Source organism: Oncorhynchus mykiss, chromosome 24 (assembly GCF_057628025.1).
Source record: "Oncorhynchus mykiss isolate SJ-2025 chromosome 24, ASM5762802v1, whole genome shotgun sequence".
NCBI lineage: Eukaryota > Metazoa > Chordata > Actinopteri > Salmoniformes > Salmonidae > Oncorhynchus > Oncorhynchus mykiss.
Window position 1 is genome coordinate 7,026,303 of NC_143045.1, and position 25,600 is coordinate 7,051,902.

The 25,600-nt window shown below is 41.7% G+C and overlaps 2 protein-coding genes across 4 annotated transcripts in view; both read right to left on the reverse strand.

Moving 5' to 3' along the window:
- Positions 1-6,824: 6,824 nt before the first annotated feature.
- Positions 6,825-10,601, reverse strand: LOC149972351 (uncharacterized). Its single transcript, XM_090218155.1, has 3 exons — positions 10,431-10,601; positions 9,500-9,584; positions 6,825-8,488 (listed from the first exon to the last, which is right to left on the reverse strand). Exons 1-3 carry the CDS (start codon positions 10,599-10,601, stop codon positions 8,385-8,387), a joined length of 360 nt encoding a protein of 119 aa, XP_090074281.1. The 3' UTR covers positions 6,825-8,384.
- Positions 10,538-25,600, reverse strand: part of LOC118944082 (uncharacterized protein C14orf132-like) — a 37,013-nt gene continuing 21,950 nt past the window's right edge. The window contains exons 1-2 of one of the 3 annotated variants that reach the window (XR_005039386.2): positions 22,651-22,771; positions 13,024-13,162 (exon numbers count right to left, since the gene is read on the reverse strand). Coding sequence is in view for 1 of the 3 variants with exons in the window: in XM_090218156.1 (XP_090074282.1) it covers positions 12,944-13,162 (219 nt within the window). In the remaining 2 variants the exon portion in view is untranslated. Of the gene's footprint in view, positions 13,163-22,646; positions 22,772-25,600 lie in introns of those variants that run through there. The other 2 variants (XR_016491300.1, XM_090218156.1) reach the window with 2 other exon arrangements.

The following is a 25,600-nucleotide window of genomic DNA, read 5'->3' on the forward strand; positions in this document are numbered from 1 at the left end:
CCTTGTACTTGGCTTCAGATGTGACACATTTGCAGAGCACACTCTGGTAACAACTTAGGAACTGTTTATATTTCCTCTTTCAATTACACATTTTGAACATGTGGATATTAAACCATATGCATCCCAAGAAATAAATACAGCACCACATAATTAGAGGACAAGCTCATGAATCAAATATTGGTTATTCAAATCGGTATCATCATTTTTAATTCCTTCTAGGATGTTTTAAGACCTTGCATTGTCGTCCGTGTTTAGTGCTTTATTGAGGTGAAATGGCTGCGAGACAGAGTAAGTGAGTTCATCTGCTTTCTGGGAATTAGTTAAATACCACAGAATGCTATTTTTAGAGAAAAAGTTATGTCTCATCCTTCTTTGTTTCAAAATGATTCAAGCTCTGTCAAATTGGTTGTTCATCTTTGCTAGACAACCATTTTCAGGTCTTGCCATATATTTTCAAGCAGATTTAAGTCAAAACTGTAACTCTTCCACTCAGGAACATTCACAGTCCTCTTGGTACACAACTGTAGGTTATTGTCCTGCTGAAAGGTGAATGACTCTCCCAGTGTCTGGTGGAAAGCAGACTGAACCAGGTTTTCCTCTAGGATTTTGCCTGTGCTTAGCTCCATTCTGTTTCTTTTTTATCTTGAAAAACTCCCCAGTTCTTAACAATTACAAGCTTACCCATAACATGATGCAGCCATAATACAAATATGGAGAGTGGTACTCAGTAATGTGTTGTATTGGATTTGCCCCAAACATAACACTTTGTATTTGCTTTGCCACATTTTTTTGCAGTATTACTTTAGTGCTTTGTTGCATACAGGATGCATGTTTTAGAATATTTTTACTCTGTACACGCTTCCTCTGTTTCACTCTGTCAATTAGGTTAGTATTGTGCAGTGGCGGAAAAAGTAGCCAATTGCCTTGAAAAAGTAGCCAACTTGAGTAAAAGTAAAGATACCTTAATAGAAAATGACTTAAGTAAAAGTGAAAGTCACCCAGTCAAATGCTACTTGAGTAAAAGTCTAAAAGTATTATATACTTAAGTATCAAATGTAAAAGTATAAATCATTTAAAAGTCCTCATACTAAGCAAACCAGGCGCATCATCTTCTTGTTTTTTTTAATTTATGGATAGCCATGGGCATAATTTATAAACGAAGCATGTGTTTAGTGAGTTCGCTAAATAATTGGTTGTAGGGATGACCAGGGATGTTCTTTTGACAAGTGTGTGAATTAGACCATTTTATTGTCCAACTATGCATTCAAAATGTATTGAGTACTTTTGAGTGTCAGGGAAAATACATGGAGTAAAAAGTACATCTGTAACGATGTACGCAGAGAGTCAGGAAGCAAGTTCAGGGAGTGAATACATTTAATTAAAAAATGAACAAAACAGCGCACCGACATGGAACAGGAACAGAAACAATGACGACTGGGGAAGAAACCAAATGGAGTGACATATAAAGGACAGGTAATCAATGAGGTGATGGAGTCCAGGTGAGTGTCCTTATGCGCAAGTGGACGTGGCGCTGGTGACAGGTTTGCGCCATAAACGAGCAGCCTGGTGACCTAGAGGCCGGAGAGGGCAAGCTCATTATGTGATATTTAAGAATGTAGTAAAGTAAAAGTAAAAGTTGTCCAAAATATAAATATTAAATTAGTAGTAAGTAGTATTTTCAATTATTTTTACTTAAGTACTTTAAACTACTGGTATTGTGGAGTAACTACAATGTTGTTGATCCATCCTCAGTTTTCTCTTATCACAAACATTAAACTCTGTAACTGTTTTAAAGTCACCATTGGCCTCATGGTGTAATCTATGAGCGGTTTCCTTCCTCTCTGGTAAATCAGTTCGAAACAACGCCTGTATCTTTGTACGGACTGGGTGTATTGATCCACCATCCAGAGTGTAAATAATAACTCCACCATGCTCAAAGGCATATTCAATATCTTTTATTTTTTAGATAATTGTATGTGTGGGGTACAAGGATGATGTAGTCCTTCAAAAACCATGTTAAACCCTATTATTGCAATTTATTATGTGACTCGTAAAGCACATTTTTACTCTTGAATTTATTTAGGCTTACCATAACGAAGGGGTTTAATGAGTATTGACTCAAGACATTTCAGCTTTTCATTTTTTATTACTATTTTTAAAAAATGACATTATGGGGTATTGTGTGTAGGCCACTGACAAAAAAATATACATTTATTTGATTTTAATTTCAGGCTGTAACACAACCAAATCCAGGGGTTGTAAATACTTTATGAAGGCACTGTACATAGTCATTGAACACTTGTCGCTTTAAGTGCTCAGCATATGTGGGAACTCCTTCAAGACTGTTGGAAAAGCATTTCAGGTGAAGCTGGTTGGGGGAATGCCAAGAGTGTGCAAAGCTGTCATCAAGGCAAAGGGTGGCTACTTTGAGCAATCTCAAATATGGAATAAAACACTTTTTGATACTACAAGATTCCATATGTGTTCTTTCATAGTTTGATGTCTTCACTATTATTCTACAATGTATAACATAGTAAATGAGTAGGTGTGAGTAGGTGTGTCCAAACTTTTAACTGGTACTGTATATACACACAAAATTATGTAGACACCCTTTCAAATGAGTGGATTCGGCTATTTCAGCCATACCCGTTGCTGACAGGTGTATAAAATCGAGCATGCAGACATGCAATCTTTATAGACAAACATTGGCAGTAGAATGGCCATACTGAAGAGCTTAGTGACCTTCAACATGGTACCGTCATAGGATGCCACCTTTCCAACAAGTCAGTTGGTCAAATTTCTGCCCTGCTAGAGCTGCCCTGATCAACTGTAAGTGCTGTTATTGTGAAGTGGAAATGTCTAGGAGCAGCAACGGCTCAGCCACAATGTGGTAGGCCACACAAGCTCACAGAACTGGATCGCAGAGTGCTGAAGCACGTAGCGTGTAAATGTTGTCTGTCTCTGGTTGTCTGTCTCATTCACCACTGAGTTCCAAACTGCCTCTGGAAGCAAGGTCAGCACAATAACTGTTCGTCGGGAGCTCCATGAAATGGGTTTCCATGGCCGAGCAGTCGCACACAAGCCTAAGATCACCATGGGCAATGCCAAACTTCGGCTGGAGTGGTGTAAAGCTTACCGCCATTGGACTCTGGAGCAGTGGAAACGTGTTCTCTAGAGTGTTTTATAATGTTTCACCATCTGGCAGTCCGACGGGCGAATCTGGGTTTGGCGGATGCCAGGAGAACGTAACCTGCCCCAGTGCATAGTACCAACTATCAAGTTTGGTGGAGGAGGAATAATAGAAGCACGTCCCCACAGTAATTTTCCAACATCTAGTGGAAAGCCTTCCCAGAAGAGTGGAGGCTGTTATAGCAACAAAGGGGGTGTAAAAAAGGCAGGGACAATTGGGAACTCTGAAAAAGCAAGGTTGAATCATGATGACGTCAGTGATCTTCAGTTCGGAGCTCTAGAAAGAGGCCCGAGTTCCCGACTTGAAATTCCGAGTTGGATGACCATTCAAAACCTATTTTCCCAGTTCTGAGTTCCCAGTTGTCTTGAACTCACTAAGGTCTGACATTTCCCAGTTCTGAGTTTCCAGTTGTTTTGAGCGAGGCAGAAGTCATGCTGGATTGACAGCATGGCCAATGTTGACTGTTTTTCCTTTTAAGCTTGGAAAAGAGACCCTTAAACCCAGACTTGGACCACACACCCACTGCACTGAATAGCAGGCTAGTAATTGCTTTGTGATGCTTGCAGTTAGCCACTGATTCCTTCCAAACCACTCATTGTTGAATTTTCCATTTCCAACTTGTATAATGTTTATGTTCAATGGGCGATAAGCACGGATACGTTTAATCTATCATTTAACTTAATTATTTCTCGTCATCTGAAAAGGATTTGCCAGTAGATTGTTGACTTGATTCATGATGACTGCTAGCTTTCTAGCTAAGATTTTGAAAGTATGATGTTGATATGATCATTCCAATCAAAGCTACTGTAGATATAATGTGATTTGACATAATTTTACCTGTGGCCATTGACCTTGAGCCTTCTTGGATGGACACTTCTAATGTAACTCTATAACAGCATCCAAGGGGCTTGAATTTGTTTAGGTCTACACATAGATTTTGCGGTGATGTAGTGTCCCCATGAGTGACAGAATACTGAGCCAATCACGGCGCAAGTAGAGAACATTACCATCCCCTACACTACATATTTTCCGCTGGCTGCCCCAGGACCACAGAAAGCACTGAGCTAGGCTGAAACACCTGCATTTTGGAGCTGCTTTCCTCAATAAAGCAAAGAAGAGACCGAGTTTGTATGCGGCTTTAATAACTCAATGTTCATTGTTTGCAAACTGATATGTGACACGTATTAATGCCAAAATAACAGGCAAACAATTATTATTATTATTATTTTTTTGCTAAACAGGTGGGGCTCAAGACTGCCCTGAAGTGTACAAAACATTAAGAACACCTGCTCTTTCCATGACCAGCTGAATTCAAGTGAAAGCTGTGATCCCTTATTGTCACTTATTAAATCCACTTCAATCAGTGTAGATGAAGGGGAGGAGACTGGTGAAAGAAGGATTTTTTTTGGCCGGTAATCTATTGGAAAATATTAAATATATTATAAAACATGTTTTTAAAAAATTTGAATTTTTAAGCCTCGAGACAATTGGGACATGGATGGTGTATGTGTGCCATTCAGAGGGTGAATGGGCAAGACAACAGATTTAAGTGCCTTTGAATGGGATATGGTAGAAGGTGCCTGGTGCACCAGTTTGTGTTAAGAATTGTAACACTGCTGGATTTTTCATACCCAACAGTTTCCAGTGTGTATCAAGAATAGTCCACAACCCAAAGCACATTCAGACAACTTGACACAACTGTGGGAAGCATTGGAGTCAAAATGGGTCAGCATCCCTGTGGAACACTTTCAACACATTCTAGAGTCCATGCATCGACGAATTGAGGCTGATCTGAGGCCAAAAGGGTGTGCAACTCAATATTAGGAAGGTGTTCCTAATGTTTTGTACACTCAGTGTATATCTTGCTATCGCCCTCTTCCTCTCCTTGCCTGCCTGCCTCAGAGTATCATCGCAGGGTTGAGTATCCATTAACTCCAGAGACAACGCTGGAGCAGTGCATTTCATGCTCTGACGCTTCCCTCCATCTCCAACCTAAGAGCCAGACCGTGTGAGTGAAGGAGGGAGAGGGTGCATTCGGCTCGCACAGGAAAGTCAGGTGTCTGCGGTCGTTCAGGGGAAACCAGTATACTGCGCTGCTCTTTCAGAATGATACACAGCCAAATCCACCCTTTAGTTTAGCATCACTAACAATTATTTCTAATGAAGTTACATTTTGGTTTGATTAACAGTGACTGCTTGATTGTTACGCAATTCCAACACTTGATAAAAGTGGTGATATAAAGGTATGAGACGCCTGACTGTATTAACCTTTAGAGTTCATTTTTTGTGTCTCGATCAATCATACTACACTACCCCCCCTTCCTTCGAGAGACTGTGTCCCCAAGCTTCTCTATACCAAGTTCCTCACGTGAACACGCCTCTGCGATGGCCTCCCAGGCACCATCCCGACTTCTGACATCAATGTAGCGAATTCGGGAGTACCTCCGACAGGGACTCGAACCCGGCTCCAGCGACTGAACATTTTAGCTACGTATGGTTTTACTGTGTCTGTGTAGACTATAGCAATCCAGATACTCTGACCTGAATTACAAGGTACCTTTCAGTGGTAAAATCAACAAAAGGACAGATATTTCATTGTGCACCAGTGGAGACTGTATTGAGGGTTGAGGATGGCACTTTACAGTACATTGCTGTGACATCATGGGGATGGCAGCAAATGAACATGTTTTGTTAAGCTTTAGAATGCCCAGTGGACTAACAGAGAAGGGTATTCCCAAAGTGTGCATATTCTCTCCCCAAAGACATCATGGCGTGACTACACATATATCATGGATTGCCAGGAGCCAAAACATCCCAAACAGTACAAAACACACACCCAGTGTCTCTTACGTATACACATCAATTGCTTACCGTACCATAAAACTATCCAAGCATGCATTTCAAATCTAATATACACTCTGTACATTCTTACCACCTATCGAGATATTGTTGCCAAATTAATATTAGCCTTTATCCTGATGATTTACTGGTTTTCCAGTGGACTAACAGAGTCAGGTCGACACCAATACTTTTGGCATTAATATTCCTAATTCCTATGTAAATCCATTTCCTGACATATTATGTAACCTATCAGCCAAGCAAAGTTAGTTCCCACAATCCAAGCTTGTTCCAGCTCTAAAACGAGTTGGATTTAGTGCTTTTACCTCATGATTTACCCCAGTTGCTCTCAGAGAAAAAATGTGACAAAATGCTCAAATGGCCATGAAAAAGACCAGGATTTAATTTTCAGTCAAATTGCTACTGACACTAATTGATTGCCGTTTTAATTGTATACATGAGAAATCAAAAAGCCACATTAATTTCATATTGCATTATATCACTCCATATCTCCAGATGGCCACTTGAGTGTGGATGTGCCAGAATGTATAAGCTGATTTCAGTTTTGAACTGCAGTTGCCATTTCAGAGCTAATTCTGAAAGAACAAGAACATGTCCCCTCTTTAAATTCTGACGAGTAACCCATTACTAGGAGTTTGGGGAAAAACATTTGTTCAAAGGATGAAATTAGTCCACTGTGGATTCAACCCCATATGAGCATGACATTGACAGAATTTGTGATAGCCTAATATTATTCACATTCATATGAAGAATAACCTGACAGGACAGCCCATCATTTTCACGTTCCTGTCAATTTAATTGAATTATAAAGGATGGTAAAATCATGAGGTTAACAGACAATATAGATTTTTAATTATGCAGGTAAAAACACATCTACTTCTAAGCTTTTCTGTTCGCTTGCAAGAGTGTGTAAAAATACAAAATAAATACATCAAGGCTTTTAGCAGCAATGTTTCTGCACTGACTGAATTACTAAAACATCGGGAAAAAGTACACGATCGATAAAAAGTTTACAAAAAATATTCCTCAAAACGAATAAACATTAGTTCTACATATTTGTTCACGTACAAAGTAATTCATCATTCAATCAATATTCCATCAAATAAGATCATGATTTTTACATTATTTATCCCTTACTGGAACGCAGCTTGCAGAGTAGTCAACTAACAAAATGTTGGGATGGAAATAACCCAACACATGCAAACAAGCTAGATAAGTACGCTTATACTAAATCAAAATATTACAGTTGAAATTGAAAACGCAAGAAAATGATCATTGTTGAACTGTCAAGTGGTCTCGCACCAGCTGCATTTAAGTGGTTTCCATATTAAGATGTCTTTCCAATGAGCATGCACACATGGCTTGGATGTTGGGACTAATGAGGAGCATATGAACAACAGAGCTGGTCCAATTTACTGACGTGCACACCACCATTATCCTCATAAAGGTACACGTATTGATTCCTGGCTCATGTAATGCAAGCCACAATGTGTGTGTGTGTGTGTGTGTGTGTTTTGGTTAATCTAGCATGGGAACAAAATGATAACGAGCCTCAAATATCAGGTGTAACATAAAACTGGTTTCAATAACTTTCATAGTGCTTATACTGTACACTGCAATCATGATTACACACACTGGAATTAAAATAAATCCCAAAATGTTTCATTTCCATTTTTAAACAAGGAATGTAGGTCATATATTTATGGGAAGTCAAGACAATAAGTACCCCCCCCCCCCCCTCCCTGGAAATATAATTTAAAACACATTGCAGTAATGTGACTCTGTGCAATATTTTGTATGAAGTAATTGTTATAGAATGCTTTTGTGAATGAACATTGTGAATGAATTTAACCAACACAGTGACTGTATTTAGCCAATAGCCTTTTGATAATCAGTATTTCATAGCGGTAACCCTGACACCTACAGGGAGGTAATCAGAACGTACAACCCTGCAACTGGATGCACAGAAAAGTAGAATCCAAGTGTTCAGAGTCGACAAAGTCGATGTATATCCATCTCCATTCGTTGCAATGAATGTGTGAATCGCTGTCAGGTATCCATTTCTAAAACAAGACGTATGGGACTCCAGAAGGATCTTGCTCTTTTCCTAGTGTGGCTTCACTTTCTACGTTCTTTTGAGTGTTATGAGTCACAGCACATTCTAAAATAAAGTCAACTACTAAGTAACCTTGGATAAGATATGGTATTATTTGCTGAAGTCATGAATATGATGTCCGTCACCTCTCAAGTCCCACCTCTTCCATAATATCCCTCCTAGCCCCCATGTATAGTCTTTATGGGTTCCCTGTAGGTGCTTTAAAAAAAGTCACAGTCCCTAGTCACCCATACTGTCTCTGCTGTACTGAAGATACAGGAAGTCTGCTTTAATGAGCCGATGTGTTCCTGGGGGCAGAGGAAGGATGGACAATTCCTGGGAGTCTGCAGAGACAAAACATAAACAAGCCACGGGTTAAGGGAGCCGCTGTGAATCAGGAGGGAAGGGAGTGCATATGATGTCCGGCAGCATTAAAGTCAAGAAGCATTCTCATACCTCCGACTGAACAAACATGCAGCGTAGCCTCGTTGCATAATGCAACACTCCGCCGAGGATGAGAGGCTGGGATGCTTAGGACCCCAGAGCAATAGAACACCACAAAAGTGAGGCGATCTATGGAGGGTGTTACCATAGCAACAACATATAGAGACACCCACTGAAGTCTGACCATATTTTCATTACCACGCTAGCTAGGTCATTTGTCAATTCATACATGGGTATATCACGATATGTGAACTGTTGTATTCATAAGCTATTAAATATTTACAAAGACTATCATGCTTATGAATTATAGAACTTCCAAGTTAGTGTGGGGCAGCATATTTATGCAACATAGTCTAGGGCTATACCTCAGCAGTAAGCATGTTTGACTGTGTGTGAATAACTATGACATTAGGCAATACAGTGCTTATTAATTAAAGCGAAATTATAACTAGTGTAATTGGAGAGAATATCCGCCTCAGGGCTCTATTCAATCCGTATCGGGGAAGTTCAGCGTTGCAGTGTGCTTGAAATTTAAAGGCAATGTTAGTGGCGACTGTTTTCTTGGTAAAGGCTGCATACGTCGGCTCATATGGAAATGACCTTTACATTTCTATTGCGCAATCTGTACCGCTTCAGAGATAAAGATTGAATAGAGCTCAAAGTTGAAGCGTAACCCATTTAGCCCAGGAAGACTAGCTCCACTTTTAATGGCCCCTATAAAATGTCCTCATTTGCTAATTAGGACCATGGTGAGAAAAATGGTGTAAAACATTTCAAGTCTATTGAAAGATACGAACAAACACAAACCCTGAGAGCACATAATGACATCATAGCATTGTCATCTCAACCATGTTACGGAAAGGTACATTTACATTGTGTGTGTGTGTGTGTGTGTCTGTTCGCTTATATACCCAGCTGCTCCTTACTCCTACAGTTCTCCTCTCGTAGGATTGACTCGTCCATTTCCCCAGCAACGGCCGGACTATTTCTTGCTGCCTGGGAAGGAAGAGGCATGTGGGCATGAGGTGCCCTGCCTCGAGTCAGAGGTCAGTGCCAACGCAGACACCACGGTCTAGTGCTCTGCATGGATGGATGGATGGATGGATGGAGGGGTGGAAGAAGAGAGAAGAGAGGGGAAAGGAGAAGGAGGATGGAACGTGCAGTGCTCTATGGGCTGTAATTAAGCAGTCCCCTCTGGGCCTATGGAGGGAGGAAGTCAAAACGTGGTGAAATGCATCTGTTGGCGGAGGGAGCACCCTATGGCCACGTCTCCCCCATTTAACAGCTGTAACTACATGAGTTTTGTCATGGTAGCATTTCTTTACGAATGTGACATTTATCATATAATGCAGTAGAGGATACATGATGACAAGTCTACACATGCTCTCAGTTAACGCCACACTGAGATGTACTACTAATCCATTAGAAGGAATAAGGAGACGACACGCTTGGCGGGAATGTTTAAACTCAAGATCTACAGTAGACTTAGTACGACTGAAGTAATGTTGACTTATAGAAATAAAGAAACAGTACATGAAAACAAATGTGATTATGAATGAAGCATCACTCCAAGTTCCCCAACACTAAAAAAATAAATGTTCCCTTTAACAGGCAGATGCATACTGTATAGCTCAACAATTCACTTTTTTACCTGGAGGCGATAATTAAAAACAAATCATAAAAACAGTAAAAGGGCAATTTCCCGGACACTAGTGAAGCCTAGTGTTGGAATAAACATTAGGCTCAATAGAGAATCTCCATCGGAATGTTTTTTGGAGTACAGGATTAGCTTTATTCGACTGTGTCCGGTGAACCGCGCCTACAAACGGGGTCACGCGGTACCTGGGCTTGAGGCTGTGATGACGTCTCGTCGTGTGGAGGAGGACCATCATCCATGGTGGTCAAGGGGCGTCCATGGTCAATAAGCAGTTGACGGGGAGGAGTTGTGTAAGTCAGCTCAGGCACATAATTCGAGCCGTAGACAGTGGGCACCGGAGCCTTAACCAGTCCCATGTCAAAGCACACAGCCGACACAAGGGTAGAAGAAATTCATATTATAGCTAACTTGGGATTCCTCACCTAGTTCATATGCATGTTGTTTCAGAATAGTTACTGTATCTAAGTACCTACATATAGTGGGGATGTATAATACTAACTTGTTAGCGTCATCTTGAGTTATTGCCAGCAGATACTTATGACGCCCCATACTGTGCAATAGAAAAACTAGCGTTTTTTTGGATTGTTGTTGTTTATTGTTAAGAGACCATGCATTTCTGTTCCCACAGGTTTCTTCAGACTAAGCTCTCTAAGGAACCTGGAAAGGACCGCTCAGAGACGCCACGATGAATCTGTCTCTTGTTTTCATTAACTCTACTGTACAGTGAGATCAGGGCAATTAGCTGTGTGGAGTGATGTCTCTGCCTGACTTTTGATCCTAAATCTCTCCATCTTAAAACCTTTTATTCCACTTCGTTGGTTTCAATAAAAAAAAAATATATTTTCCATTGTACTTCAAAAAAAAGTCCTGTAATTCAAAGCGATGACATGGAAGTTGGCTGTTACAAATCCAATCCCATGCGGTCACTCCTCTCTCTCCTACTCCTCTCCCTTTCAATCCCAACGAGTGCTGATTCAATTAGGAAGTCACACTCTAAAAATGCACTATCCTTGTTCAGCGCAGCCGAGTGCAGCAGGGATCAGATCTGCTCTGATCACCGCAGCGCAACTGGGAGGTCAGTGTTCGCTTTAGGAAAGAGATAGAGAGAGAGAGACATTACGTCTCATTACAGCCCTGCCGCTTGACAAGTCTGTGGCCCCACTCCACTGGGTGCATGGGAGACAGCACAGCACAGAACTACTGGGGCGGCTGCCACCTACACACACTAGTCTACTGAGAGACAATCTGAGGTGAATGTGAGATTCTGCCTGCCTGGCACAACAACAAGCAAACACTAACGTTAACAGCAAATGGGGTTTCTTACGACAGGAGCAAAATCATTTCAATGCTAGCTCAACAGCGTGGGGCCTTCGTAGCGGCGGTCTGGTCATTTGGGATAGTCTGGTTATGGTGGGCGGCGCAATGATTTAGTGCGATGTAATTGGTGGCTCCGTAATTGCAGATAATGTCAGCAGGGGTGGTATAACATAAGATGTGTGCTGACAACTTAATTCCCTCATTTGGCTTGTGGGTGATACTGTGTTTGTATACATCGGTCTCACTTATAAACATTATCCACAGCTATCCCACGGGGAACATTTCATTGAAATGACGTGCCATATTCAACCAGTGTGTGCCCAGTGGGATGCCATCACTGCATAGTTCAACTGGCACAGGTCTACAGCCACTGCAGAGATGCAACAGGTGAGCCCTGAACACTGCAGTTAAAACGGAAGAAAAGTCCCCAGTTTATTGGGTTTTATAAAGTGCTTAGGGAGATTTCTATCACAGAGGCCGATGAGGACAGGACAGAGCAGTAATGGTGAATGGTAGTGCAGTGGTGCAGCAGTCACAGGAAAGAACACCGAGTACTGCCAAGTCTGCCCTGGGCCCCTCCGCTGTCCCCTCGGCGCTCCTACCAGCCACCATCTGTCACATATCTCTCCACTGGTCTCCGAGACAGTGGCCAACCACAACGGGAACTGCTGATTCGGTGTTTATTTATATCACCCTTATTTAACCAGGTTGGTCTCATTGAGATACAAAAAAAGAATACTTTAATTTTCAAGAGAGACCTGGACCAAGACAGCAGCATCAACACATTAATTTCAGACAAACTGGCACATGACATCAACCAGACAAAGATATATGGGGTGGTGTTCTGTTCAGGTTCATAGGCAGAGGGGATCTCACAGCTGTACACGTTCCCTGTGCACTTCCCACTTCCCTACACTTCCACTTCCCTTCCTTTAGGCTGACCTCTGGTGATCCCTCCGATTGGAAAGCAGAAGGGAGGCTGCTTTATACAATGTCCATTTCCAAAACTCATTTACAAAATGTTCATTATACAAAGGCACAGCCCACATCAGCTCACTTCCCCGTTTATCATAAAAATACAAAAAAAACACAGTGGGAGACATAGGCTTTAGGTAAGATACAGTATGGTAACGCCAGAGGATTGTCTCTCTCTCTCTCTCATTCCTAGACTTACAAACGCATTCATAGTCCTACAGAACATCAGTTAAATCAATCCCTATATTTTCACGATCATACTTCGTCGACCCTCAGAACAGGGCCTTGGCTTTAATATTACGGATGGACACATACAAGATGAAAATAAATACAGGGGATAGGTTAAAGTGGAGGCGGAAAAGGTGGCAAGAGGGAGGTTCGGCTGTGTGCTTGTAACTAACGGGTCTTAGAAGGCACAGGCGCAAACCACTGCTACCACTACTATGTTGCCGATGGTTGCAATGACGGCCACCCAAAGCCAGATGGCGTCGCTGGAGTACTTGCCCTCCTCTTCCGCCTCGGTCGGCCGGGAGAAGTTGGCGTTGAGGTTGGAGGTGGAGGTCTGGAGGGACGTGTTGCCATTGTACGGGGAATCCATGAAGGCCCCACTCACAGCCGGAAAATGCTGAGGGACAAAAGAAAGAGTGAGATGAGAAGATGACTTGGATCGAGGCCAGGATAATAGCATATCAGAGACAGGCTATATGTACAGTAGCTCTGTAAACCCTTTGTCCAAAAATAGCATCTGGAGGGTAACAGGTATCATAAGGTTGATAAAATGGTCCACCACTCAGTTAATGAAGTACTGAACACTAAATGTGTTTTAAAAGGGTACATCAAGTGGAATCGATAGAGGGAGATGAGAATAGAAACACGTCGGAGAGACGTGTGCATGTAGCTACTTGGGAACAGGAATACCCTGAGTGCTGTGAGGGCAGAAGGGGGAACAAGAACAATCCAGAGCATCTGGTTAGTCACTGTGACATTTCTACCCTGTGTCCTATTCTGACGATCACAGCTGCATGACCTATATTATACAACACAGTCAGGCATCGTCTCCCTCTCTCCTATGGGACTCACCAATGTTTGTACGGAAGACGTCCTCAAATAACTTACCGAGTCAAACTATACCACTCACGATTAAAATCCATGAACAATTTAAAAAAGGTGCAGTAAACCACCTATGGGATTTCATAACCATATACAATATGATAAGAAAAAATATTTGCTGTGGCTTTTTCTTTGTGATCCTTGCAAATGTGCAGCCTTGAACTAGCTAAATGATTCACCAGACAAGAGTGTTCCTGTTGTTATTCTGAGGAACGTTCGGAGGACACGGCCAGGTTTGTTTTCTTCACCCCTCTTCACCTTGCCTGGCTTAAAACACACACCCATTTATCAGCTAAGTCTGACTTTGCCCACCCAGCTCTAACATATGGCTGGACCAGCCAGACGGGACAACTGCACGTAGTGATGGCTCAATCATTTAGCTGTTCCTTGTCCCCGCGCCTCATTGCCCCCACAGTCTCCACAGGGACAGGCTCGATCCATCAGGAGGGGACACAGTCATCATTCTCTTACTCCCATCTGCCACTGATAAGAAGAGAGAGGAACCAGGAGGAACCACCGGGCTAACTCCACTACACCTCCTATCATGAAGAGTGATCAGGGAGAACTTGGTGTCCACCAAAGATTCAATTGAACAACAGTTAAAGTTGTGTAGAGTTGTCACAAACGGTCAGAAACCGTATCCGGGAAGCTCATCTGCGTGCTCGTCATCCTCACCAGGATCTTGACTTGACTGCAGTTTGGTGTCGTAACTGACTTCAGTGTGCAAACGCTCACCTTCGATTGCCACTGGCACGCTAGTCAAGTGTGCTTTTTACGAATGGCTCAACTTCAACGTTGTGAACAGAGTGCCCCATGATGGCGATAGGGTTATGGTATGGGCAGGTGTAAGCTAGGGACAAAGTACACAATAGCATTTTATCGATGGCAATTTGAATGCACAGAGATAACGTGACGAGATCCTGAGGCCCATTGTCGTGCCATTCATCTGTCGCCATCACCTCAGCATGATAAAGCATTGCCCCATGTCGCAAGGATCTGTACACAATTCCTGGTAGCTCAAAATGTCCCATGTTCTTCCATGGCCTGTGTACAGTGCCTTGCAAATGTATTAATCCCCCTTGGTGTTTTTCCTATTTTGTTGCATTACATCCTGTAGTTTAAATGGATTTTTATTTGGATTTTATGTAATGGACATACACAAAATAGTCCAAATTGGTGAAGTGAAATGAAAAAAACAACTTGTTTCAAAAAATGATAAAACATTAAAAACAGAAAAGTGGTGGTGCATGTGTATTCACCCCCTTTGCTATGAAGCCCCTAAATAACATCTGGTGCAACCAATTACCTTCAGAAGTCACACAATTAGATAAATAACGTCCACCTGTGTGCAATCTAAGTGTCACATGATCTCAGTATATATACGCCTGTTCTGAAAGGCCTGAGAGTCTGCAACACTACTATGCAAGGGGCAGCATGAAGACGAAGGAGCTCTCCAAACAGGTCAGGGACAAAGTTGTGGAGAAGTACAGATCAGGGTTGGGTTATAAAAAAAGATCCAAAACTTTGAACATTCCACAGAGCACCATTAAATCCATTATTAAAAAATGGAAAGAATATGGCACCACAACAAACCTGCCATGAGAGGGCCGCCCACCAAAACTCACGTACAAGGCAAGGAGGGCATTAATCAGAGAGGCAACAAAGAGACCAAAGATAACTCTGAAGGAGCTGCAAAGCGCCACAGCGGAGATTGGAGTATCTGTCCATAGTACCACTTTAAGCCGTACACTCCACAGAGCTGGGCTTTACGGAAAAGTGTCCAGAAAAAAAGCCATTGCTTAAAGACAAAAATAAGCAAACGCGTTGGTGTTCACCAAAAGGCATTTGGGAGACCCCAAAGAAGGTACTCTGGTCAGATGAGACTAAAATTGAGCTTTTTGGCCATTAAGGAAAACGCTATGTCTGGATCAAACCCAACACCTCTCATCACTCCGAGAATTCCATCCCCACAGTGAAGCATGGTGGTTGCAGCATCATGCGGTGGGTATATTTTTCATCTGCAGGGACTGGGAAACTGGTCAGAATTGAAAGAATGATGGATGATGCTAAATACACGGAAATTCTTGGGGGAAACCTGTTTCAGTCTAGAGACTCACACCCCAAGATATACTTGCAGCTGTAATTGTCGCAAAAGGTGGCTCTACAAAGTATTGACTTTTGGGGGGTGAATAGTTATGCACGCTCAAGTTTTCCGTTTTTTTTTTTGCTTATTTCTTGTTTGTTTCACAATAAAAAATATTTTGCATCTTCAAAGCTGTAGGCATGATGTGTAAATTAAATGATACAAACCTCCCAAAAATAAATTTTAATTCCAGGTTGTAAGGCAACAAAATAGGAAAAATGCCAAGGGGGTGAATATTTTCGCAAGCCACTGTACTCACTGGACATGTCACTCGTTGAGTAAGTTTGGGATGCTCTGGATCAACGTGTACAACAGCGTGTTCCAGTTCCCGCCAATATCCAGCAACTTCGCATAGCCATTGAAGTGGAGTGGGACAACGTTCCACAGGCCATGATCAACAGCCTGATCAACTCTATGCAAAGGATATGAGTTGTGCTGCATGAGGCAAATGTTGGTCACACCAGTTATAGACTGGTTTTCAATATCTGGTAAATTTGCTAATAATTATGTTATGACATCACATGCCCAACCTACCTTCAAAAGTATTTTACAATCATAATGTATTCGAAAAACAGTTTCCATTATAATTTGTCACAATAAATAGTTAGACAACAAATGTTGTCAATCTTTAGAAAATGTCTCCTATATCTGCCGTTTCCATTACACGGGTTGCAATGATTGCTTCTGTCAAATAAACCCGGGTTAATGGAAACCTGCCCAATGCCTCTCAATGGTGAGGATGTGTCTAAGGCCCTGAGCTACTGTGAAAGACTGCAGAGACACAGGCCCAGTGAGGGAATGACACAAATTACTTTGATTGTCTCACAATGAGCTCTGTCTGTCCCTAGAGGCCAATGAGAAACCCATTGAAACAGACAGAAGGAAGGAGCAAATTAAGACTTGAGGTTCATCAATAGCGATCGCTGTTAGGAGTTGTAATTAATACTCTCTAACAAGGCAATGGGAAAAGAGCCAAGCATGCACTGGCAGGCTGGGCAGCCTAACTGACAAGCTTCTGTTTCCTGTCACAACACGAGGAGATCCCAGCTTAATAAAAAATCATGTCTTTGATTATGTCATCCCAGTTCTATTTCAGTGTGCTATTAAACCCTGGGAGGAACACACAGGTAAGGGCACCCCAGGGCCACCAGAGACGTGTGTTGTCATGTAGAGGTCGACCGATTAATCGGAATGGCCGATTAATTAGGGCCGATTTCAAGTTTTCATAACAATCGGAAATCTGTATTTTTGGACACCGATTTGGCCAATTTAAAAATGTTTTTATTAAATATTTATTTACACCTTTATTTAACTAGGCAAGTCAGTTCAGAACACATTCTTATTTTCAATGACGGCCATGGAACGGTGGGTTAACTGCCTTGTTCAGGGGCAGAACGACAGATTTTTACCTTGTCAGCTCGGGGATTCAATCTTGCAAACTTACAGTTAACTAGTCCAACGCTCTAACCAGCTGCCTCTCATTGCACTCCACGAGGAGCCTGCCTGTTACGCGAATGCATTAAGCCAAGGTAAGTTGCTAGCTAGCATTAAACTTATCTTATAAAAAAACAATCAACCAATCAATCATAATCACTTGTTAACTACACATGGTTGATGATATTACTAGTTTATCTAGCATGTCCTGCGTTGCATATAATCGATGCGGTGCGTATTTGCGAAAAAGGACTGTCCTTGCTCCAATGTGTACCTAACCATAAACATCAATGCCTTTCTTAAAATCAATACACAGAAGTATATATTTTTAAACCTGCATATTTAGCTAAAATAAATCCAGGTTAGCAGGCAATATTAACCAGGTGAAATCGTGTCACTTCTCTTGCGTTCATTGCATGCAGAGTCAGGGTATATGCAACAGTTTGGGCCACCTAATTTGCCAGAATTTTACGTAATTATGACATAAAATTGAAGGTTGTGCAATGTAACAGGAATATTTAGACTTATGGATGCCACCCATTAGATAAAATACGGAACGGTTCCGTATTTCACTGAAAGAATAAACGTCTTGTTTTCGAGATGATAGTTTCCAGATTCTACCATATTAATGACGTAAGGCTCGTATTTCTGTGTGTTATTATGTTATAATTAAGTCTATGATTTGATAGAGCAGTCTGACTGAGCGATGGTAGGCACCAGCAGGCTCGTAAGCATTCATTCAAACAGCACTTTCGTGCGTTTTGCCAGCAGCTCTTTGCTGTGCTTCAAGCATTGCGCTGTTTATGACTTCAAGCCCATCAACTTCCGAGATTAGGCTGGTGTAACAGATGTGAAATGGCTAGCTAGTTAGCGGGGTGCACACTAATAGCGTTTCAAATGTCACTCGCTCTGAGACTTGGAGTAGGTATTCCCCTTGCTCTGCATGGGTAACGCTGCTTCGAGGGTGGCTGTTGTCGATGTGTTCCTGGCTCGAGCCCAGGTAGGGGCGAGGAGAGGGGCGGAAGCTATACTGTTACACTGGCAATACTAAAGTGCCTATAAGAACATCCAATAGTCAAAGGTATTTGAAATACAAATGGTATAGAGAGAAATAGTCCTATAATTCCTATAATAACTACAACCTAAAACTTCTTACCTGGGAATATTGAAGACTCATGTTAAAAGGAACCACCAGCTTTCATATGTTCTCATGTTCTGAACAAGGAACTTAAACGTTAGCTTTCTTACATGGCACATATTGCACTTTTACTTTCTTCTCCAACACTTTGTTTTTGCATTATTTTAACCAAATTGAACATGTTTGATTATTTATTTGAGGCTAAATTGATTTATTGATGTATTATATTAAGTTAAAATAAGTGTTCATTCAGTATTGTTGTAATTGTCATTATTACAAATAAATTAAAGAAATCAGCCGATTAATCGGTATCGGCTTGTTTTTGGTCCTCCAATAAATCGGTATCGGTATCGGCATTGAAAAATCATAATCGGTTGACCTCTAGTGCCATGACAGGGACAGTAAATGTTGAAGTTAATAACATACAACTGTGTTGTTTTGCATGATTTTATTTAACTTCTTGGTGACGGGGCAGTATTTTCACGTCCGGATGAAATGCATGCCCAAATTCAACTGCCTGCTACTCATCCCCAGAAGGTAAGATATGCATATTATTAGTATTGGATGGAAAACACTCTGAAGTTTCTAAAACTGTTTGAATCATGTCTGTGAGTAGAACAGAACTTATTCAGCAGGCGAAACCCAGAGGACAAACCATTCAGTTTTTTCTTCTTCTTTGAGATCACTCTCTTTTCAATGGGATTTCATTTGGAATCCAGATTTCTAAGGGACCTTCTTGCAGTTCCTATCGCTTCCACTGGATGTCAACAGTCTTTAGATATTGGTTTAGGTTATTCCTTTGTGTAATGAAGAAGTACGGCCATATTGAATGAAGGTCACTTGAAGTGTACTGTTAGATAGAGGCGCGTGACCAGAAAGCATGCTTCAGTTTGTTTTCTTCCTGTATTGAACACAGATCATCCCGTCTTCAATTGTATCGATTATTTACGTAAAAAAATACCTAAAGTTGTATTACAAAAGTAGTTTGAAATGTTTTGGCAAAGTTTCCAGGTAACTTTTGAGATATTTTGTAGTCATGTTGCTCAAGTTGGAACCGGTGTTTTTCTGGATCAAACGCGCCAAATAAATGGACATTTTGGATATATATTGACGGAATTAATCGAACAAAAGGACCATTTGTGATGTTTATGGGACATATTGGAGTGCCAACAAAAGAAGCTCGTCAAAGGTAAGTTACAAATTATATTTTTTATTTCTGCGTTTTGTGTCGCGCCTGCAGGGTTGAAATATGCTTTCGCTCTTTTGTTTACGGAGGTGCTATCCTCAGATAATAGCTTCATTTTCTTTCGCCGAAAAGCCTTTTTGAAATCTGACATGTTGGCTGGATTCACAACAAGTGTAGCTTTAATTTGCTATCTTGAAGTGTGATTTAATGAAAGTTTGATTTTCATAGTAATTTATTTGAATTTGGCACTCTGCATTTTCCCTGGCTTTTGGCCAGGTGGAACGCTAGCGTCCCACATATCCCAGAGAGGTTTTAACTGACTTGCCTAGTTAAATAAAGGTTATGAACAAATTCTTATTTAAAATAACAGCCTACCCCGGCCAAACCCTCCCCTAAACCCAGATGATGCTGGGCCAATTGTGCACCGCCCTATGGAAATCCCGAATACGGCCGGTTGTGACACAGCCTGAGAACGAACCAGTGTCTGTAGCATTGCAATGCAGTGCCTTAGACCGCTGTGCCACTCACGAGGCCTGATCACACGATGATCACACACACATCAAATGACCAGCTGCCTCTAGCTTTGAGTTGTTGTTTTTTTCTTTAATCCAAATACTATTCACCAGACAAACGATTACAGTTGATGGTATCAGGTGTGCTGAAGTTTGTGTCAAAAACGTGTTCCACTGAGGCAACTAAAGATGAACTGTCCACCAAAACATATATCACAGTCAACAAACATCTGGTTCCCAAATAAAGCTCTGGTGATACTCCACAGCATTCAGAAACCCATAAAGAGTAGGACACTGGATATTCATAGCAACTCCTTTTAGCTGAGACAATAACCAGCTTAGGTTCCAGGGAGGCTTCTGAAGGTGTCATTCCATCCATACATGAGCTATAGAGTTGTCCGAGGACATTGTCACTGAAGTGGAGGCAGGGTGAGATTTCACCATGTCAATTCTTCTTTTAATGATCAGTAGGGTCTGATAAAGTCTCCCTCACCTCACCAATTATCAGTGCAGATAACGAAACCTAATCTAAGGCTCGGGTACAGCCCATGGTGTCAAAGCGAAAGTTCTAAACAAGGACCTTTCTCACAGTGGAAGATGATTTGTATTATGATATCCAAAATCCAGATGGTTTAGGTATCGTCTTCTAAGAGAGAATAGAAAATATCAACTCACATGGTCACACAGAGGAGGCCTGTGTGAAGGATGAGAGAACATATCTATGAAACATCCTGAACGTCATAGTTATTCACGTATGCATAGCAGCACTTAAGTGATCTCTTACAACAGAGGTTCATCATCTGCTGTGGAAACAATTGAGTGAATGAGGGGTCCAGACACTTTTTGTTGTTGTTGCTTTCACTTGTTTTTCAAGAACTTACCCTAACCAGCGATTAATTTCCTCATAAACAGAGGCTCTGAAAAGACATGAACAAATGCTCCAAAAACACCCAAATAAGTCATTTTAGAAACGGAAACACTCTCAGTATAGGGATGCAGGTCTTTAGATGTTGTACACATGAAATTGTGTCATTACAAACCTTATCCGCGACGTTATATCCAATTTAGTTGCGACTCGAGTGATACCTCTCTGTCCAGTCTACAGGTTACTGCCAAAATAAAGGAAACACTTGAGTAAATGAGGGATACAAAGTATATGAAAAGCAGGCGCATCCACACAGGAAGTTCCAGACATTTGTAGAATCGATGCCAAGGCACATTGAAGCTGTTCTGGTAGCTCATGGTAGCCCAATGCCACCATGAGCTCATGGTGGCCCAACGTTTTAAGATACTTCATGTTGGTGTTTCCTTTATTTTGGCAGTTACCTGTAGCAGCAGGTTACTCTGAGAATGGACAGCTGGTAACGGCTTGCGTCGAACAAAATTGATATAACGTTGCGGAAAATCTTTGGAATGACACAATTTAATGTGAACAACATGTAAAGAAAGACCTGCATCACTATATTGAGAGCTTTTTTGAGTGAGGTGTATTTGTGTGTTTTTGGAGCCTTTGTTCATGTTTTTTCAGAGCCCCCATAACGCACAACGACGATGAGAAAATATATTGCTGGTTGTGGTTAAAATTCTCAAAAACAAGTGAAATTGCAAAAAACAACTATTTCTGGACCCTTGTATAACATTCCATTTACATAAAAATGTTTGAAATGGTTGTAAAAAAAAAAGCTAAGAAATCTCCATAAACTTCTTAAAATGTATTTTTTTTTATTAGTGCCAAGATTTTACAGAGAATAAAGGAAGGCCGTTTAAGAGATTTGAGTGCCTGTAGTTCCCCTTTTTGTTTTCGTAGTCAAGACAGAGCCAGAAATAACTAAATATCTATATATGGTTGAAGTTTAACTATCTATCCTCATTACCCCTGTATCGCAACATCAATGAGTAAGACAACTAGCAGTTGTGATCTATTGGTCTTGTTTGTTGACATTTTGTATGCAAAGTCATGCTTCCAATTCCAAACATCTTAAGACATAGGGATGTGTCAGAATAATTCTGAGAACAACATTTAATCCCTGGTCTAATGATTTATGTACCACGTCTCCACTCACACGGGGAAGAGAAAAATGACTGACATAAATGGGGCTGTTGTCAACCCAGCAAAAATGAAAGTGACGGTTTTATCAGCTTAAATGTTAATATCACCATGTAAAGTCCGTCATGAGAGTCAGTCAACCAGCTCAGAAGGCTAAAAGCCTAGGTCCTTTTGCCATGCACCATTAACTTTCCAATGCATTTCACAAGTCACATGCACCAATCGTACTTTGTTTAGCATGTCCCAAACAATCTCTGCCCATGTGTTCGTTCTTCAATGTGCATTACAATCACTAGGCAAGGTGATTGAAAGCGCAAGAGCCGCTTCAAGTGAAACTGACTGCACCGTGAACCGCATTCGCCACACTGTCAGCCAAACAAGCAAAGTGCAAAGTTGAGCTACGTTAGAGGATGCAGGGACAACGAAAGACACACACAAAGTCGAGAGTCGACCCAGGGGAACGGGTGATGGGGACGAGACGTAATATTTGAGGAGGGGGAGAGAGTGGGGGAAAAGGAAGAGAGAGAAGGTGTGAGTACCTACTGTAGGCTGTTTCAGTAGACTCCTCTACCACCTGCTGTATCACCGGAGGGCTGCGCTGCGAGTGCTGATTCACCACAGAGAGGGGGATTTAAAAGGAGAGCGCTCTACTCAGACGGCACTGAGCAGCGATTGGACCAGTGCAGCGAGACTAAGTCATGGTTGTGTTGGTCTGGTCTGCATGAGGGAGGGGCAAGGGATGCAGAGAAACAGGGGTGAGTCTATCATTTAGCAGTGGGACTTCAGTAAACAGATTAAGGTCAATCTAGAATGATGCGGTCGCTTAGAGCTAACTCTCTGGGAATCTAAAGCCCCAACAAACAAAGTCCACCTGGTCCCAGTCCCAACCTTGGATCTGACGTGGGTACAGACACACTAAGTCACCATTTCCCCAGCAACCTCCCCCTTTGCAAATAATATCATTATTACACTAATGTGTAAAGCCCTGCAAAGATAGTTGACACGATGGACTCCTGACATGCACAGTAGACATCCTGACATTGCTGTGGGCCTTGGCTCTGATGGACTAATAAGTTTAAACTCTCGGTTCCATTCAGGGAAGGGGAGAGAAGGTGGTTAATCAGGCAATGGAGCGGTAGTTGCATTATGATCTTATGTAATATTACTTGGTTGAGAGGAGATGGAGATGAAAAGAGCCGATCGTGAATCGGGGGATGAAGGGAGCTCATCTTGGAGAAGGTGTGGGGTCATACTAATCAGAGATGGGGAGTATTATGCTACATGTATTTGAAATACGTATTTAAATAACTTGAGTATTTTGCCATTTTTAATTCACTGGCTTGAACTACAGTTCAGTTTATTTTGTAACAATATACACTAGAGGACTGTATTTTGTATTTTCTAAATACTTTTCAGCAGTCCTGATAAAAAAAATATATATATGGTCTATTTCTAAAATAAGCTGAAATTGAAAAAAACGGTGTTCACACATGTATTTGTTCCATTTACAATTGCAGAGGATATTTTACTTAAATAGTCTATTTTTATACATTTTTATGCCTACTTTAAATATATTTTCTGTATTTTAAAAATGTATTTTAAAAACTAATTTAAAAAATAAAATTTGTATTTTATTTTTATAATTTCTTTATGGTATTTTATAAGATATAAATCAAAATGTCTTTGCCCATCTCTAGTCATTCAAATGTGTACTTATTTGGGGATGGAGCTCATTAGAACAATAATACCCAGCATGCTTTGAAAGTGGTAATTTCAAATCAAATCAAATTTTATTGGTCACATACACATGGTTAGCAGATGTTAATGCGAGTGTAGCAAAATGCTTGTGCTTCTAGTTCCGACAATGCAATAATAACCAACGAGTAATCTAACCTAATAATTTCACAACAGCTACCTTATGCAAACAAGTGTAAAGGGATGAAGAATATGTACATAAAGATATATGAATGAGTGATGGTACAGAACGGCATAGGCAAGATGCAGTAGATGGTATCGAGTACAGTATATACATATGAGATGAGTAATGTAGGATATGTAAACATTATATTAAGTGGCATTGTTTAAAGTGGCTAGTGATACATTTTTTACATGTATGGCAGCAGCCACTCAATGTTAGTGGTGGCTGTTTAACAGTCTGATGGCCTTGAGATAGAAGCTGTTTTCAGTCTCTCGTACCCTGCTTTGATGCACCTGTACTGACATCGCCTTCTGGATGATAACGGGGTGAACAGGCAGTGGTGGTTGTTGTCCTTGATGATCTTTATGACCTTCCTGTGACATCGGGTGGTGTAGGTAGTGATGGTTGTGCAGACCTCACAACCCTCTAGAGAGCCTTACGGTTGTGGGTGGAGAAGCTGCCGTACCAGGCGTTGATACAGCTCGACAGGATGCTCTCGATTGTGAATCTGTAAAAGTTTGTGAGTGCTTTTGGTGACAAGCCGAATTTCTTCAGCCTCCTGAGGTTGAAGAGGCACTGCTACGCCTTCTTCACCACGCTGTCTGTGTGGGTGGACCAATTCAGTTTGTCGGTGATGTGTACGCCGAGGAACTTAAAACTTTCCACCCTCTCCACTACTGTACCGTCGATGTGGATAGGGGGTGCTCCCTCTGTTGTTTCCTGAAGTCCACGATCATCTCCTTTGTTTTGTTGACATTGAGTGTGAGGTTATTTTCCTGACACCACACTCCGAGGACCCTCACCACCTCCCTGTAGGCCGTCTCGTCGTTGTTGGTAATCAAGCCTACCACTGTAGTGTCAACTGCAAACTTGATGATTGAGTTGGAGGCGTGCATGGCCACGCAGTCGTGGGTGAACAGGGAGCACAGGAAAGGGCTCAGAACGCACCCTTGTGGGGCCCCAGTGTTGAGGATCAGCAGGGTGGAGATGTTGTTATCTACCCTCACCACCTGGGGGCGGCCCGTCAGGAAGTCCAGTACCCAGTTCCACAGGGCGGGGTCGAGACCCAGGGTCTCGAGCTTGATGACGAGTTTGGAGGGTACTGTGGTGTTAAATGGTGAGCTGTAGTCGATGAAAAGCAATCTCACGTAGGTATTTTGTCCAGATGGGTTAGGGCCGTGTGCAGTGTGGATGCGATTGCGTCGTCTGTGGACCTATTGGGGCGGTAAGCAAATTGGAGTGGATCTAGGGTGTCAGGTAGGGTGGAGGTGATATGGTCCTTGACTAGTCTCTCAAAGCATTTCATGATGACGGAAGTGAGTGCTACGGGGCGGTAGTCGTTTAGTTCAGTTACCTTAGCTTTCTTGGGAACAGGAACAATGGTGGCCCTCTTGAAGCATGTGGGAACAGCAGACTGGGGATGCCGTCTGGGCCTGCAGCCTTGCGAGGGTTAACACGTTTAAATGTTTTACTCACGTCGGCTACAGTGAAGGAGAGTCTGCAGGTTTTGGTAGCGGGACGTGTCAGTGGCACTGTATTGTCCTCAAAGTGAGCGAAGAAGTTGTTTAGTCTGTC